The 15,761-nt window shown below is 32.0% G+C and overlaps 1 protein-coding gene and 1 long non-coding RNA gene across 4 annotated transcripts; one reads left to right on the forward strand and one right to left on the reverse strand.

The window, feature by feature from the left end:
- Positions 1-6,920: 6,920 nt before the first annotated feature.
- Positions 6,921-9,982, reverse strand: LOC130614524 (uncharacterized). 3 transcript variants are annotated; one of them, XR_008975897.1, is made up of 4 exons: positions 9,667-9,982; positions 7,439-7,519; positions 7,205-7,328; positions 6,921-7,067 (listed from the first exon to the last, which is right to left on the reverse strand). It is a non-coding gene; the product is annotated as an uncharacterized LOC130614524 (long non-coding RNA). The 3 variants fall into 3 exon arrangements; XR_008975896.1 differs by having other exon boundaries at positions 9,452-9,982; XR_008975895.1 differs by lacking the exon at positions 9,667-9,982 and having other exon boundaries at positions 7,439-7,908.
- A 2,161-nt stretch (positions 9,983-12,143) lies between these two features.
- On the forward strand, positions 12,144-15,761 carry LOC130614273 (protein SOX-15-like). The gene is made up of 4 exons (XM_057435695.1): positions 12,144-12,349; positions 13,607-13,805; positions 13,926-14,052; positions 14,275-15,761. The coding sequence occupies exons 2-4, from the start codon at positions 13,617-13,619 to the stop codon at positions 14,976-14,978; spliced, it is 1,020 nt and encodes a 339-aa protein (XP_057291678.1). The 5' UTR covers positions 12,144-12,349; positions 13,607-13,616; the 3' UTR covers positions 14,979-15,761.

Genomic DNA, 15,761 nt, shown 5'->3' on the forward strand with positions numbered 1-15,761 from the left:
TCTGACGTCTTCACGCACATTGCTCTTTTGACTCGACAAACTCGTACCCAGACTGATAAACTTTTAATCTTAATAATAAAATCGGATAGCCTGGCATCTTCACGCAAATTGCTCTTTTGACTCCACAAACTCGTACCCAGACTGATAAACTATTAATCTTAATAATAAAATCGGATAGTCTGACATCTTCACGCACATTGCTCTTTTGACTCGACAAACTCGTACCCAGACTGATAAACTTTTAATCTTAATAATAAAATCGGATAGTCTGACATCTTCACGCACATTGCTCTTTTGACTCGACAAACTCGTACCCAGACTGATAAACTTTTAATCTTAATAATAAAATCGGATAGCCTGGCATCTTCACGCAAATTGCTCTTTTGACTCCACAAACTCGTACACAGACTGATAAACTTTTAATCTTAATAATAAAATCGGATAGTCTGACATCTTCACGCACATTGCTCTTTTGACTCGACAAACTCGTACCCAGACTGATAAACTTTTAATCTTAATAATAAAATCGGATAGTCTGACATCTTCACGCACATTGCTCTTTTGACTCAACAAACTCGTACCCAGACTGATAAACCTTTAATCTTAATAATAAAATCGGATAGTCTGACATCTTCACGCACATTGCTCTTTTAACTCGACAAACTCGTACCCAGACTGATAAACTTTTAATCTTAATAATAAAATCGGATAGTCTGACATCTTCACGCACATTGTTCTTTTGACTCGACAAACTCGTACCCAGACTGATAAACTTTTAATCTTAATAATAAAATCGGATAGCCTGGCATCTACACGCACATTGTTCTTTTGACTCGACAAATTCGTACCCAGACTGATAAACTTTTAATCTTAATAATAAAATCGAATAGCTTGACATCTTTTGCCACATTAATCTTATATCTCCACATCAGATTCACTAAGATTAAAATTCGGGCAATGGCTTTAATGTCCCACTATAAAGTATAATTTATAATTCCCCCTGTAAAGGTTAAAAGCCTCACAGACTTTCTTTGCTCTCAGGCTATGCATCTTACAAATAAATGCACACGTAGACACACAAAGACACAAAATACTTCTTACTTAAAAATACTGTGCTTTCACTTTAGTTCTAAAACGTTGATGATGGTAATGTACTTTCAAAATATCAATAATATTTAATTTTACGCCAATATCGTGATCACTGTTCGCCTTTTATAAACATCCCCCAATATCAATTACAATTTTTCACTACGCTGTCGTTGGGTCATCTAAAGTATCTGGTCAAGTTTTATTGTTTTTCATCATATAGTAGTTTTAACATTTAATCCTTTTATTGTTGCATATATCGATCGTTATTTATGAGTATATAAAGTTTGTAATTATAAATTTGTAACTTGGTTTGGTGGTCATTCTTACCTATTAGATATTATCCTATCGAAATGGTCTCCAGTCTATTAGGACAAATAAATAAATGAATACTTACTTACTTACTTAATTCAGGATAGTCTGGTATTTACACTAAATTCCCTTTTAATCTTAATACTAAAATCGGATAGCCTGACATATTTTTTAATATTTCTCTCATAACTCAACAAACTCGGTACACAGACCTACAATGTTTTATTATTTCTAACAGATTTCTGTTTCCATTATCAAAAAGTGAAGAAGAGCCCTGGGGAGGAGGTTGACATTTTGTGTTGTGATTAGCAGTATGATTTTACTAATTTTGCGTTAACGCGGCGAGTTGCCGTAATTGATCACCGCGGTTAAAATAGAAAATAAAATATGATAATGCTATGGCCGCGAATTTTGCAAACTAGAGACTTTTGATTTCGATGATTGAATTTGTTTCATCTACAAATATTGAGAAAATATTATAGTTGTTTATATCTAGGTCTCAATATTTTGTATAGCTACTTGTAAAGTATATATGTAAAAATACCCCGACCGGAGTTAGCATTTTGTATGTTAAAATTTGTCTATTATTGGTCCTTAGTAGTGTAGTAAGTAGAACGTACTAGATAGTTGAATCCTTAAGTCAATAACATTTTTACATTCACAAGATATTTCGTCATATTAAAAAGTCATGACTTACCAAAGTATTGGAAAACAACTTTATCAATGGCGTTATATTGTGTCAAATATATCTAGTTTGACAGTCTGTTTTCTATTCCCATCAAGAAGCTGAAGTACTTTTTTTTCGCAGATTACTTTTAGCACATTTTGGGAGCTTTTAATTCTGATACCTTTCAAAACTAAGATTGTGTTATTGTTGTGTACTACTAATTCTATTTAAACCAGACCATGATATGTAGAGATTTGTCGGGTACTTCTTAACCAACATTTGACCTAAAATCATAACAACAACCTCAGTTTCTTTGATTTTTTTTACTATACTAGTCGGTAACCCGTGGGTAAATTCACTAACTCGCCCGTCCTTTATTTGCCGCATTATATGTTTCGCTACTGCGGTTATCATTTTGCGTGACAAACAGACGTATACAGCTATTATAAAGAAGCAGGGGAGCTTTAAACGCCGGGATCAGCCACAAGTAGCTGTGTGACACTTCGTGGAACGCCCAGTAAAGTACTTAATAAGACCCGCAGAGTTGAGCGCTTCAGTATAGGAATGAAGTAAAGCACACACAAAATTATGGTGTTTTATTCTCCCACAATTTTAGCTGAAATAAAAACACAGTTTACAACCCGTTGGTACACCGTCATGGAAAAAACAGTTGACCAACCTTTTATATTTTTCAGAATATACTCAAAGCTGAGCAGTTAGGTAAAAAAAGAGGTAAAAAATGCCGCGCATAAAATTTATCGCAACTTCGGTTAAATAGAAACATAGGAAATAGCCTGTCGTTAACAATGGGATGAGCGCTTGGTACAGGTATACTGTCTCGAACATGCTATATATGCAAAATAGATACCATTTTCCAAAAAATTATATCCTAACAGCCCGTCGTTGCTCCGTCTAGCTAAAAAATCACTCAGCAATTTTTCTTTGTGGAATATATTTTCATGACTGTTATAAAAGTTGTAGTTACTTAACGTGGCTACGTGCCTCAGCTTTTCACATGCCTACATGCCTTAATTTTTGTGTGATAATTCTTTTTGTTGGATACTCCTCGTTGTTGCTAAAGAATCCAGTAGTAAGCGTTGTTAGTCTACTCTGAGTCAATGGAAAATCACGTGTTTTTTGTTGTTGTTGATACTTCAATGAGACCTTCACAATCTTTTTAAAAGCCTTGAACAGCAAAATTTCAACGCCTTAATTTTAAAAGGATTCATCTTTCGCAAAAATTATTTCCCTTAATTTCCCAATTATTTCGAATCGTGAAGGTTTATTAATAAAATCCCAATTACCGCAGAAGCACTAGGGCACGTAAGTACATAAAGTACGTTGCGAAAATAAGGCGCGTAGACACATAAAGCACGTAACCACGAGGGCACGTAAGGCACGTAATTTAGCAGACCCTGTACATGGCTAGAGAACGAGATGATATACAATCCCGATCGATATTAATACTTTTTTTAGTCATTGCAATCTCTTGTAGGCAAAATTATGTTATACATCTGGAACTCCGTTATCTCAAATTTTCGTTTTGTGGAACTATTTTTCCGGTCCTTTCAGCTCACAGGACGTATATTTATAACAGTATTTTTTACTGATATACTCATCCTGCATATAAATTCAGAAATAAAAATAATAATAATAATCATTTCATCACGAACTGGATATAGCCTAGAGAAAGCAGAGTAATACTTTAAGCTTTTTTGGAAAGAAGTAAGTTTAGTAACAATCACATACTACTATCAATATATATATATTTCTTTTTTCTGTTCCTCGTTTTCGGCTAAACGAGTATTTTATCTCGAACTTCAGAAGGTCTTCGACGCTCGATAACTCGACTATCCTTTATCTCGAACTTTCGACGTCCTAAACTTTTTTATCAGTTCCCTGGGCGTTTGGGTCGACCGTATTTATTTTAACACGTGGTATTAAGAAGAAAAAAAGTACAAAAGGAGATCGACAAACCTGACACCACCACTTTCAAACCAAAATGACCTTCGTTACATGTTTTCGTTTTTTTCTTTTTCTTTTGATTCTACCTTAATTCTGTAAACAAAATCCGCAAAAATCGCGTTCTGCGGAAATTTTCCGAAATAAAGCTGCGGCGCATCTTTTTCAAACAAAATACGACTATTATTAAAGAGACTAGTCGTTAGCCCGTGGAAAAATCCACATGTCCGTCCGTCCTTTAAATTTACCAATCCCGACACATTGGATAAAATTTATCGCATTTGATATTCGTGTTTCCGTAGCACGACTTTCTAACTCAGCGGAGCGTTTGAGCAGAGACAGACAAATTACGACTAGACTAGTCAGTCCTCAAAACATATCGCATTTGGTGTTTCTTAGCACAATGTTTTCGTGTGGACAGACAGACCATTATTAAGATAGGGAGCATAGACTTACAGCCTTTGATCTGAAAAGTAATAGTCACCATGAATTGAATTGTAGTCTGTAATAAAAGGCATTAAACATATTCGTAACATGTCGGGATCACCATTTAACCTAATAATATGCTGACAAGCTTAACTGATCTGAAAGTTTTTTAGAAATTATGCACTGGCACTAAACAAATAATTTTGTTACATTAGTTGTATATATTCTGTTTGTACTCAAATTATTCATTTTTGATTTTTACGAATTAGAGCCCCGGAATCTCAATCATTACGATATGATCACCACGCTTTAACTGATGGAATTTTTTGTCCGTATTTTATATACATGTTGACCATTTCAGTTAAGTGCAAAGAAGTTATTTCATATTAAAAGAAATTCCGTAATGCTACATCTGGTGTGCGTCACCGAGTAACATAGTTTCATTTTTGTCAGGCAACCCAAAATTCTCTGTTTACATGTCCTTGCCACGCCAAAAAATTGCATTACATTGCGTTGTAAAAACATAAATAAAAGTGCCAATTTTCCGAAATTTTAAAGACGTACAAACTGTCTAACAAACTAAAGTTTTACACAAAAATTTTCAAATATAGCTACTGAAATGCACAAAACTAAAAAGCATTAAAGAAATCAAAAATCTACTGTTTCTTAGACTGTTTTGGTTTCGCCATCATTATTTTTCACTCGCTAGAAGTCGTAGTTTTTTCTTGACGTCACGTGGTTTATGCTTACCGAACACGGCGTCCTTTTAAGAAAAATTTAGGTTAGGCAGAGAAATCTTATAATTTTTACAACCCTGGGTTTTGGGTTGTGAAACGGTCACGACTCTGGTACAGACCTGTTCAACTGGTCTGTACCAGAGTGATGCTCGTATCACCGTCTGAATGTTAGAAAAAATACAGATGCCCTGCTTGATTTTTTCACAAACTCGTAGCCAGACCGATAACATGTTAATCTTAGTAATAAAGGTGGATAGCGTAACATCTTTTCACGCATTGATTCTATATCTCCGCAGAAGAGTCGTGCCCAGACATTATGAATTCTATTTTAAATAACTCCTTTGGTGCATTACTCTTATAACTCGACAAACTCGTACCCAGACCGACGATATTTTAATCCTAGTAATAAATACGGATAGACTGACATTTTTTCGCACATTGCTCATATATCTCAGTAAACTCGTACCCCAACCGACATAATTCAATTTTAAGTAATAAATTCGGATAGCCTGACATCTTTTCGCATATTACTCTTATAACTCGACAAACTCGTACCCAGACCGACGATATTTTAATCCTAGTAATAAATTCGGATAGACTGACATTTTTTCGCACATTGCTCTTATATCTCAGAAAACTCGTACCCCAACCGACATAATTCAATTTTAAGTAATAAATTCGGATAGCCTGACATCTTTTCGCATATTACTCTTATAACTCGACAAACTCGTACCCAGACCGACATAATTCAATTTTAAGTAATAAATTCGGATAGCCTGACATCTTTTCGCATATTAATCTTAACTCGACACACTCGTACCCAGACCGATAACATTTTCAACTCACTAATAAATTCGGATAGCCCGCTATGTTTTTGCACATTGCTTTTATAACTCAGCAAACTCGTACCCTGACTGTTTTGCTAATATAATTGAAAACTAGTACCCAGGCTGACATTGTTTCAATCTCTGTAATAAAACGCCAGTTCCGTGTGTCTGTCTGTCATTTTTGCAAAGTGGATTATTATATTCACTACTTTCTTTGATAAAGTCTATAAAACATCACCTATAAATTTGTTCTGTAAAGTACTAAACTTTGATGTTAACATAATGTTGACGTCAAAGGAAAGTATATTAATTAATGAAGCAATTACATTGCACCTAAAACTTTGAGGCCAAATAACTTGGAAATTTTTCACCGCGTGGGTAACTAAGGACCACCTTGGAGCAATTTGGGTAAGTTTCCCAAACCTGGGTCCCCAATCCGTTTCGGAAGAGACGGGTCGATGACGTCATCAGAAAATATACAAATTTCTTAAAATAATTTTTTGCATATTTGTTCGTTTTTGCTGAGGTCAGCAAAATGTTTAAACCCTCATATCTCCTTAAGTGTTTGTCCAAAACAAATGATCCTATACATTATTTAAATCAGCTATTCAAGCTCTACACCATAAAGGCAACAAGTAAACAAATTTCCAAGAAAAAACATTTTGTCTCTTGACAGATCCTAGCTGACGTCATCAAAATTTAAATAACGGTCCCATTTTTGTTATCCTGTCTAAGTGGATTTTTCCACAGGCTTTATCGACTAGTTCAAATTACTAATTTTAGACCTTCTTGTTTTTTAATGATGTTGGAAGACCTGCAAAATTTTGTATATAGTCTGTATATTATATTACAGAGGCCTGTATATTATTATACAGACCACTGCTTTTAACAAACAATAAAAAGTTCTATCGGGAGTGTGATATAAAGATACATAATCATTCCGTTACAGTGATAAAAGTTCAATAAACTATAAAAATATTGTAGAGTTTTTTCTTTATTCTCTTCTTCTTTTGCAGATATGACTTTCTCGTAAAACAGCATTAAGTTTTTCTAAAATATAAAATCATCTATCAAAATCTGGACAAAACTAAACACTATGCAGTGACGCACTTTGTATGTTTCATGGTGTCATATAAAAGAGTTTTGATAAATTAGCGTGTTGTAATATATTTATACGTTATACATACCTTGAACCTATAAATTAGATCCATTTCTTTAAATTTATAAATTACATCGGTATACTTGTGCTGTCATTAGAGAGCTTCAATTTACACTAAGGTGCCACCATTTACCTGGATACATAAACATGTGCTAAAAAATCACATTGAAATGTGATTAAACATTGTTTTTAACTACTCCACAAAGCAGTTTGTGTACACTCTTACAAAGGTGCAGTAGGTGAAAAAAAAGTTACTCCATACCTGAAATATCGATAATCCCCAGATTGCACATATTCTTGCCTTTTTCATTTCAGTGCTTCCCATCAGGTAATATTATGAACTCTAAAGTGAAATTGTTTAGAAATATGAGAGGTTTAAAAAAATTTTTAACCATGCTTTCACAGAAAATTGCCCACAATTAAGGACACTATCAATCCAATTTAACAATTTAATTTTCAAATAGTCAGTTTTCTTAATCATTGCTTAGTGTGATATATACAACTACCTTTTTGCTCATTAAAAGAAAACATGCATCCAATTTTTAGATAAACAGTGTTGATGAGAAAATTTGAAAAATTAGATTGATCGTGTAATACTCCGAAGTTTTGTGAAGAAACACTGCTACACATACAATAATAGGAAAGATACGCATAAAGAATTTCAGAAATTACTTATACACACTTTTTTGTAATAAATCATTTTTTAAGAATATATATATATATATATATATATATATATATATATATATATATATATATATATATATATATATATATATATATATATATATATATATATATATATATATATATATATATATATATATATATATATATATATATATATATATATATATATATATATATATATATATATATATATATATATATATATATATATATATATATATATATATATATATATATATATATATATATATATATATATATATATATATATATATATATATATATATATATATATATATATATATATATATATATATATATATATATATATATATATATATATATATATATATATATATATATATATATATATATATATATATATATATATATATATATATATATATATATATATATAAGCAATTTATAAGTATTTGTAAGTTCTTGTTAGATTATCTAGGATTATCTAATTAGATTATCTAATTTTTTTACAATGCACTACAAGAATATGTTAAAAAAATAATTCGAAATAAGAAAATTCTAGCAGTTTTCCAAGTGAAAGGACAAAAAAATTTCAAACGTAAACAATTACTAATAAAACCTTAACAAAACACCCTGCTTTTCTACCAGTAGAAGAAATAGTACTAGCAGATCCTATATTATGCGTAATCAAAGCTTATCAAGGTCTATAATTACTGGACAAACTTTCCATAATTTATAAACAGACACAAAATGATAATATTTTAACAATATCTACAAAGTTTCTGTTACTGTTTTACTGTCACAGTATACAAATTGTTTTGACAAAGTAAAACATTTTATCACTTAAATTACAACTGAGTTGAAACTTTTATCCCAAAGTAAAAGAAATTAAGAATGTAGTAAAAAAATTGACAAGAAGAATTCTAAAAAAAATTAAGAATATTTTGCCTATGCTTAGTTTAAATATATCTGGAACTTCATCGCAAACTGCGTTTTGACAAGCTTTAGAATAATCTCTTTTTCACAATTAAACGATATAGGTCATATATGTGATTGAGCATCCTGAGACTCATTTCCTAAACATGAATATATATCAAGAATATAACTTCAGCAAACAGACAAATAGTGAACTATTTTTCTTATGTGGTGCTTTAGGAGCATTGTAACAGAATTAGTGTAACAGAATTAGTTTAGAAAATTTAGGCATATTTAAAGAGGCAGACAAGATGACTGGGCACATGATAGTCAAAGCCCTGAATAACATATTATCGTAATTATATTTATTGTGAATCATATAGCTATAGTTTCAAAAGTATGAAATGATTTAAGATAATGCTTAGCTAGCTATCTAGATTCGTGGATGTGCAGGTTAGAATTTTCTAATTTTTCCAGATCAGTCATGAAAAAGAACAGCTAGCTAAAGCTACAGAGCACACCTTTCGACTTGCTAACCTTGTTTAATAAAGTTAAATTTCTCTAAAGCACAGGGCTGTGCTATCTAGCTACAGACAAGAGGGTCATTATTAGCTATATATTTATTTTTTAAACAATTGTCAAGTTATCACAACACCAGGCACCTATAAAGTTACACACTCAAACTAACCATAGCAATAAGTCTTGTATTTTTAACTTCAATGTAGCTAGCTATATATATTTAATAGTACCATAACAACAACTCAATATGTATGTTTAGATAATCACGTAATTAGGACTAATACAGCTATTAGTTTAGAAAAACTTTAGTCTCCGTATAACCTATATGATTAGCTAGCTAATCATATAGGTTATACTTAGCTTATTAAACAAGCATCCTCTTACAGAGATGGTCCGCCAGACTGTCAACCATTATTAAACACAAGTGGAAATGTTAACGGCGGCCGACAAGGATGGCAGGCTATCCTATGAAGATGGCAGGCTATCCTATGAAGATGGCAGGCTATCCTATGAGATGGCAGGCTATCCTACGAGATGGCAGGCTATCCTATGAAGATGGCAGGCTATCCGAAAAAGATGTCAGGCTATCCTAAATCCAATTAGGAACATCCTTATTATTATTATTATTATTATTATTATTATTATTATTATTATTATTATTATTATTATTATTATTATTATTATTATTATTATTATTATTATTATTATTATTATTATTATTATTATTATTATTATTATTATTATTATTATTATTATTATTATTATTATTATTATTATTATTATTATTATTATTATTATTATTATTATTATTATTATTATTATTATTATTATTATTATTATTATTATTATTATTATTATTATTATTATTATTATTATTATTATTATTTTCTTCATTTATTTTTAAAAAATAGCAAACTTCGAGAAAGTCTTGAGACGTCCTTAAATTTTCCTGTTTTCAGAGTTAGATTAGAACCTGTTCCATATTTTAAAACACTTGAAACAATAGTTCTTGATTTCCATAAACGAAATGGAAACCAATATGAGTAGTTGAAAAAAAATAGAACTTTATTAAAAGCAATATAAGACAATATAACAATAACATTCCTTCAATCTCAAAATAGCGTATGTCTTTTATCTTCATATCAAAACCGCTACATGTCCTGGGAGCGAGGTTGACCGATAGCCCTGCATTCAAGGCCATCGGTCCTTCTTTAACTCTTTTCCCATTTCAGAATTAAATAAAATGACCACGTTTAAGGTGTGTTTGTGTTATAATTTTTTTTTTTTGAGCCAGTTATAATATACTAACAGATTTAGTGTAAAATTGAAGGAGAAAAAAGATTTTCATTAAAAAGAATATTAAATATTTTAACGAGTTTCGAGTTGTTTGAAATTTGATATCTTGTTCAATGATGACATAAAACCTGACTAAAATCTTAAAAACGGAAAAAGCAACTTCCTCACCACTATTTTGACACCATAACACCCGCTTTAAAAATAAACAACGTGCTATTTTTAGACAGTGTCCGGAAAGTCTTTCCAAAATAAGACTAGAATGATAATCCTTATATGACTCCTTGACAACCCTAAAACCTAGAACAATTTAATAAATCGTATATTTTTGTCTCACTACATGTTTCTACCAAGAAGAAACGATAAAGCTTGTACGCTTAAAAGCTTTACATCATTCTGTCTACGTTTTTCTCAAAAAAATATGTCAATTAAATTGACATTTCACCAGATCATTTTCTGGGATGCAAATAGTTTTATAAATGGCGCCCTTTTTTGTATTTTTTAAAGCGAAAAAAAAGCTCAAGTGGTTCCAGAACGTTACTAAAAGTGATGCATGGAATATGGAAGAAATAAAAATAAGATGATAGTTTTTATGAATAAAATATAGCAAATCACAAGTATACTTGAGATTATAGCACAGAAAAAAATATCACAAAAGCAATGTGTTACATCAAAAGTTTCTAGCTACACGCGTTGAAAATCCTAAAATTTTCACTCAATTTTCATTCTAAAAGTAAGATAATGAATCAAGTTAGGGTTAAATTTTGTTTCACATCTGTTATTTCACAGACTGTAAATGATTGAAATATACAAAGTGCGCGGTAGATCATAATGTTTTATTATTTATGACTTCCCTCTTTGAAAACTGCATCCGAAACACCCGAAAGCGTGAAGATTTGATTAGACGGAATTGCATGTGCAAGAAATAAAATGGCATCTGTTCCAAAGTTAAAAACAAAATTGAAAAATTAAAATATACTAATTATATTGACATGCTGTTTTTATTTCAGTTTCACACTCTGAATCAGGCATGTGGCCACCTTGCATTTGCAGAGAAAGTCAATATAATTTTAAAATTGTATGATTTATCAAAAATTCTATAAAATTTGCACTGCTATGTTTGGCAGTCTTTTGTGATGGATAGCATGAGACACGGCATCTTGACTTTTAAATTGTATTCATTTTCGCGCATCCGTCTTACTTATAAAAATCAACAGAATTATTTATTTACTAAGCAAATTGGAGCTATTGTTTCACGACCTTCAATAGCAATACTCTACATCAACAAGTTTTTCTTAGCCTGCAATTATAAATCCTTGATTTGATATGTGTGTTAAAAAATTCCCAATAAAAAATTAAACTTTTTTTTTCTGGAAAATGTTACAATTTTAATTGCATATTTAGTTCTGCTATTATCCACACCAACCGCATATATTAACATAATTAATTTAAGAAAAATAGAACGTGTTCTATTGTTTTAGTGTTAATTATGCATATTTACGTCAAAACATGATAATAATGTAATGTTTACTAGTGCGTGAATAGCAAAAAAGTTAAATAGACAGGCGGGATTTTAAAAGTCATTTACTTAGCGGTAATATAACAGCAACGGGGCTGTCAATAAAGGAAATATAATAAAAAACGCGCTCGAAATCGATAACACATTGTTTTCATGAATGGATATTCCATTAGAGCATAAAAAAGATCAGTAACGATATATAGTTTCATAAGAAAGAAGTTAAAAGCTCCAACTAACACTTGCCCATAAAGAAAGGTAAAGATTTTTATATTGCATTGAAATAATAATGTTATGTTATTGTAAGTGGTTTTAAAGAATAATGTTTTTTTAAGTTGTAATTATTATAAAGTCCCTTTTGTAAAAAATCTACCTTTTGTGATGTTTTTTTATCTCTAAAGATTCTCTATTTTAATTGTAAGATTTTAAAACAAAAAAACTTCTCAGAAAAAGCTTTCTTTTATGCGTGTCTTTTATTTTTATATACAATATTTTATTTTAGATAATGTTATTTCATTTCTTTGTTCGAGAAAAATATCTCACAAGATGTTCTTTCGTTTTTACTTTTATTTTACGGATATAAAGTTTTTCTTAACCTTATTGCAAAAACGTTTCTCATTTTTTTAACAAGATATTTGATTTGTTTTCCGCACAGGCTGTGCAAAACTTTATATAGAAAAAATATCGAAAATTTTGATTTTCTTCTAAAAAGATAGTCTAAAAGATCTTCGTCGCAACACGACAAGGTACAAATATTTCGTTTGTAGGAAGGATTTTCGATATTCGTTAAAAATAAATTAAAAAAAGAAAAAAGGATGAGTAATCAACTAATAAATAAATAAGTCAATAAGGTTTATGCGCGTGAAGGAAGGAAAATCACGAAGGCTGAACTTTTCAAGTGGACGGACACACTTCTCACATGTTATAGCGACGTGTTTGAAAGAGGAGGAGTTCACGCACTTTTTTCATCGCTAGCACCGCCATTTTATCGTAAGATAGTCAAAAAAATTGAGAAGAGATACGAAAATCTGTCACTTCAATCCCTTTACTCTTGTTCGAAATCGTGGATAGAAGAAATGGCGGGAACCTAAAATTCAAAATTCAAAAATCGTCAGCTTTTTGGTTGTTGAAACATGAAACCATGTGTTCTGTTTGACATATTGTTACTGTCATAAAGTCAAGTTAATTTCTTCGGAAAAAAACTGCAAAACATCAAGCCTGTCACGAGTGGAACTTTTGTTTTCATCGTTAATAATTAGTAATGTTATTTTATGATGAGGGAGATATATTTCTCCACTCTCGATAGCGAAAGAAAAACTCATTTCCTACTAATTACGCGCCATATTAACTATATATCGAAAACACCTTACCGCGGAGAGATCTAACGAATTCAAAGTAAAAATAAAAATAAACTTTTAGTTATTATAAAGTTATCCATCGCTAAGTGGATTCTTCAATGCTATTTTCATCCGCTGTCCACTCTTTAATTTCTGTGAGTTTGTTTTTATATTCTAGCTAGACTGAGATGAATAACATGGTTGCACAAGTCAAGCAAGACGTGTTAACACATATTCCACAACTTACTCAAACCGCTCAACCGCAGCAAGTGCCACAACAACCGCCCAGGTCGTCCCCTTCCATACCAGCCACCACCACGCTTCATGGGGTTAACATGGATCCTAACCATGTGAAAAGACCGATGAACGCTTTTATGGTACGTTTGTTGTTTTTTTTTAATCGTCGCTAATAATGTCCACGATATCGACCAATCCTGATTGCGAACAACACTTTATTTATTTGTGGTTTTTTTTATATATATTTTTTTATTTTTTAGGTATGGTCGCGAGGTAAAAGAAGACAAATGGCCCAAGAAAACCCTCGCATGCATAATTCGGAGATTTCAAAGCGACTTGGGGCAGAGTGGAAGTGCTTAACGCAGGTCGAGAAGCAACCGTTTATAGGTAAGATAACCATTTTCGTATTTGAAATCGTTCACTGCCTGAGCTTTCTTAACTTGTGTCATTTATTTGCTTTGTTGTCGCGTTCTTTAGCCTGGTGAACGAAATATTAGAATTTATTTGTTTACCAACTCCTTCGTCATTGTTGACACAGCTCCGATGACAAGTATTTGATTTGCTTATTTGCTTGTTTGATTTAATTAACCGAAGTCATCGTTTTTGTAGATGAAGCGAAACGTCTCCGTGCCGTACACATCCAAGAGCACCCCGACTACAAGTACAAACCAAAAAGGCGGAAACCGAAACAGCTAAAAAAAGACCTATACCCGTCATATCCAAATATGAATGCAGGAATGATGCCAGGTATAGATCCTAAGTACGGCAGCATGGCCTACCAACAATCGATGGGTTATGGAATATCAAGCATTAGTCCCGACATGTACAGCAAAATGAGTCCCGGCTATGGTTACCCAGCTGCTATAAGTCCAGGGTATCATCCAGTGATGTACTCAAACTACAGTTTGAGTAGCATGACCCCTTCTCCGACCGCTGGAGGGCGTGGTTACACCACAGTCACAATGACTTCGCCCAATGGAACACCTGTTATGACGGACAGCAACGCCAATACGTACCGCCCTGCTACCGACTATATGAACAGTAAGAGTTACTATAGCAACGTCACTAGTCAATACAGCCCCGTGCCAGCGGCCAGTGCCCCTCAGGTTCATTCACAGGCCAGATACCCTTCCCCTGACGAAAATCGCCACTCAACGCAAGTCTCAAGTAACGACATCATGTTAACGAAAGCTAATCACGAAAGCACGACGCCACCTACTTATTCGTCGGAAAACACAACACGTCATTGGCCGCAAACAACGCAACAATCAGATTTATCCAGACCGGTTGCGTACGTGCCAGTTCTATTATGATGAATTACTACTACAATTAGGAAACAAAATATATTTATTTTTATAGAGGTCACCCTTAAGAGTGTTATCATTTTTGTGTTTTTTCCATCTTGCGATAATCAAACTTATGTTACGAAAGGGAAATCAGATTTGCGTTATCAAGAAGTTTGTACTTTTTAACCCCCCTTGCTCCCATTTTTCTTGCTTCGTGTCAGATACACAGGATATTACAGAGGAGAAATTCTCGCCAAAGGTGTCAATTTTAGCACGGGAAAGAAAGAAAAACATCGATGAATCTTTTCCCTCCATAATGTGAAAAACATTCTATCCTAACAAGAAATGTTTTGCGTTGAACGTAAAGTCCAGGTTATACTACATAATAAACGTCCCAATAATACTGTGGTTGCTTTGCATTATTAAAAAAAACAACCTTATATAGATAAGGCCTCAATTTCGTTGTTTAAGAATACGTTTTTTTTACAAGTAACTTTTATCGATTAAAAAAGCGATGTACACAAGTGTTACGTTTTACTTGTTACCATGGCAATCTCCACATCACTTCGTCCATTTCTTATTCACCTTTGATTTAATTTTCATAAATTTATCTTCGTTGAAACGAAGAAAGGTATAGATAAATGTTAGTGTCATTGAGATACGATTATTTAACAAAGTATAACTCCGTGTAATATATTCTCATCTTGTTCAATTTAGACAAACGGATAAAATATAAAATTATGAGTAATAAAAACAGTGTTATATTTAAGAACGTTAACTTTTTTTTGTGAAAAGGATCAACCTAGAATA

Source organism: Hydractinia symbiolongicarpus, chromosome 11 (assembly GCF_029227915.1).
Source record: "Hydractinia symbiolongicarpus strain clone_291-10 chromosome 11, HSymV2.1, whole genome shotgun sequence".
Lineage (NCBI taxonomy): Eukaryota > Metazoa > Cnidaria > Hydrozoa > Anthoathecata > Hydractiniidae > Hydractinia > Hydractinia symbiolongicarpus.

Excerpts from the sequence above, each read along its gene's own strand:
- LOC130614273 (XM_057435695.1), top strand. The coding sequence starts at position 13,617 with ATGAATAACATGGTTGCACAAGTCAAGCAAGACGTGTTAACACATATT. Across the intron at positions 13,806-13,925 it reads GACCGATGAACGCTTTTATG|GTATGGTCGCGAGGTAAAAG; the intron begins GTACGTTTGTTG and ends TTTATTTTTTAG. Across the intron at positions 14,053-14,274 it reads CGAGAAGCAACCGTTTATAG|ATGAAGCGAAACGTCTCCGT; the intron begins GTAAGATAACCA and ends TCGTTTTTGTAG.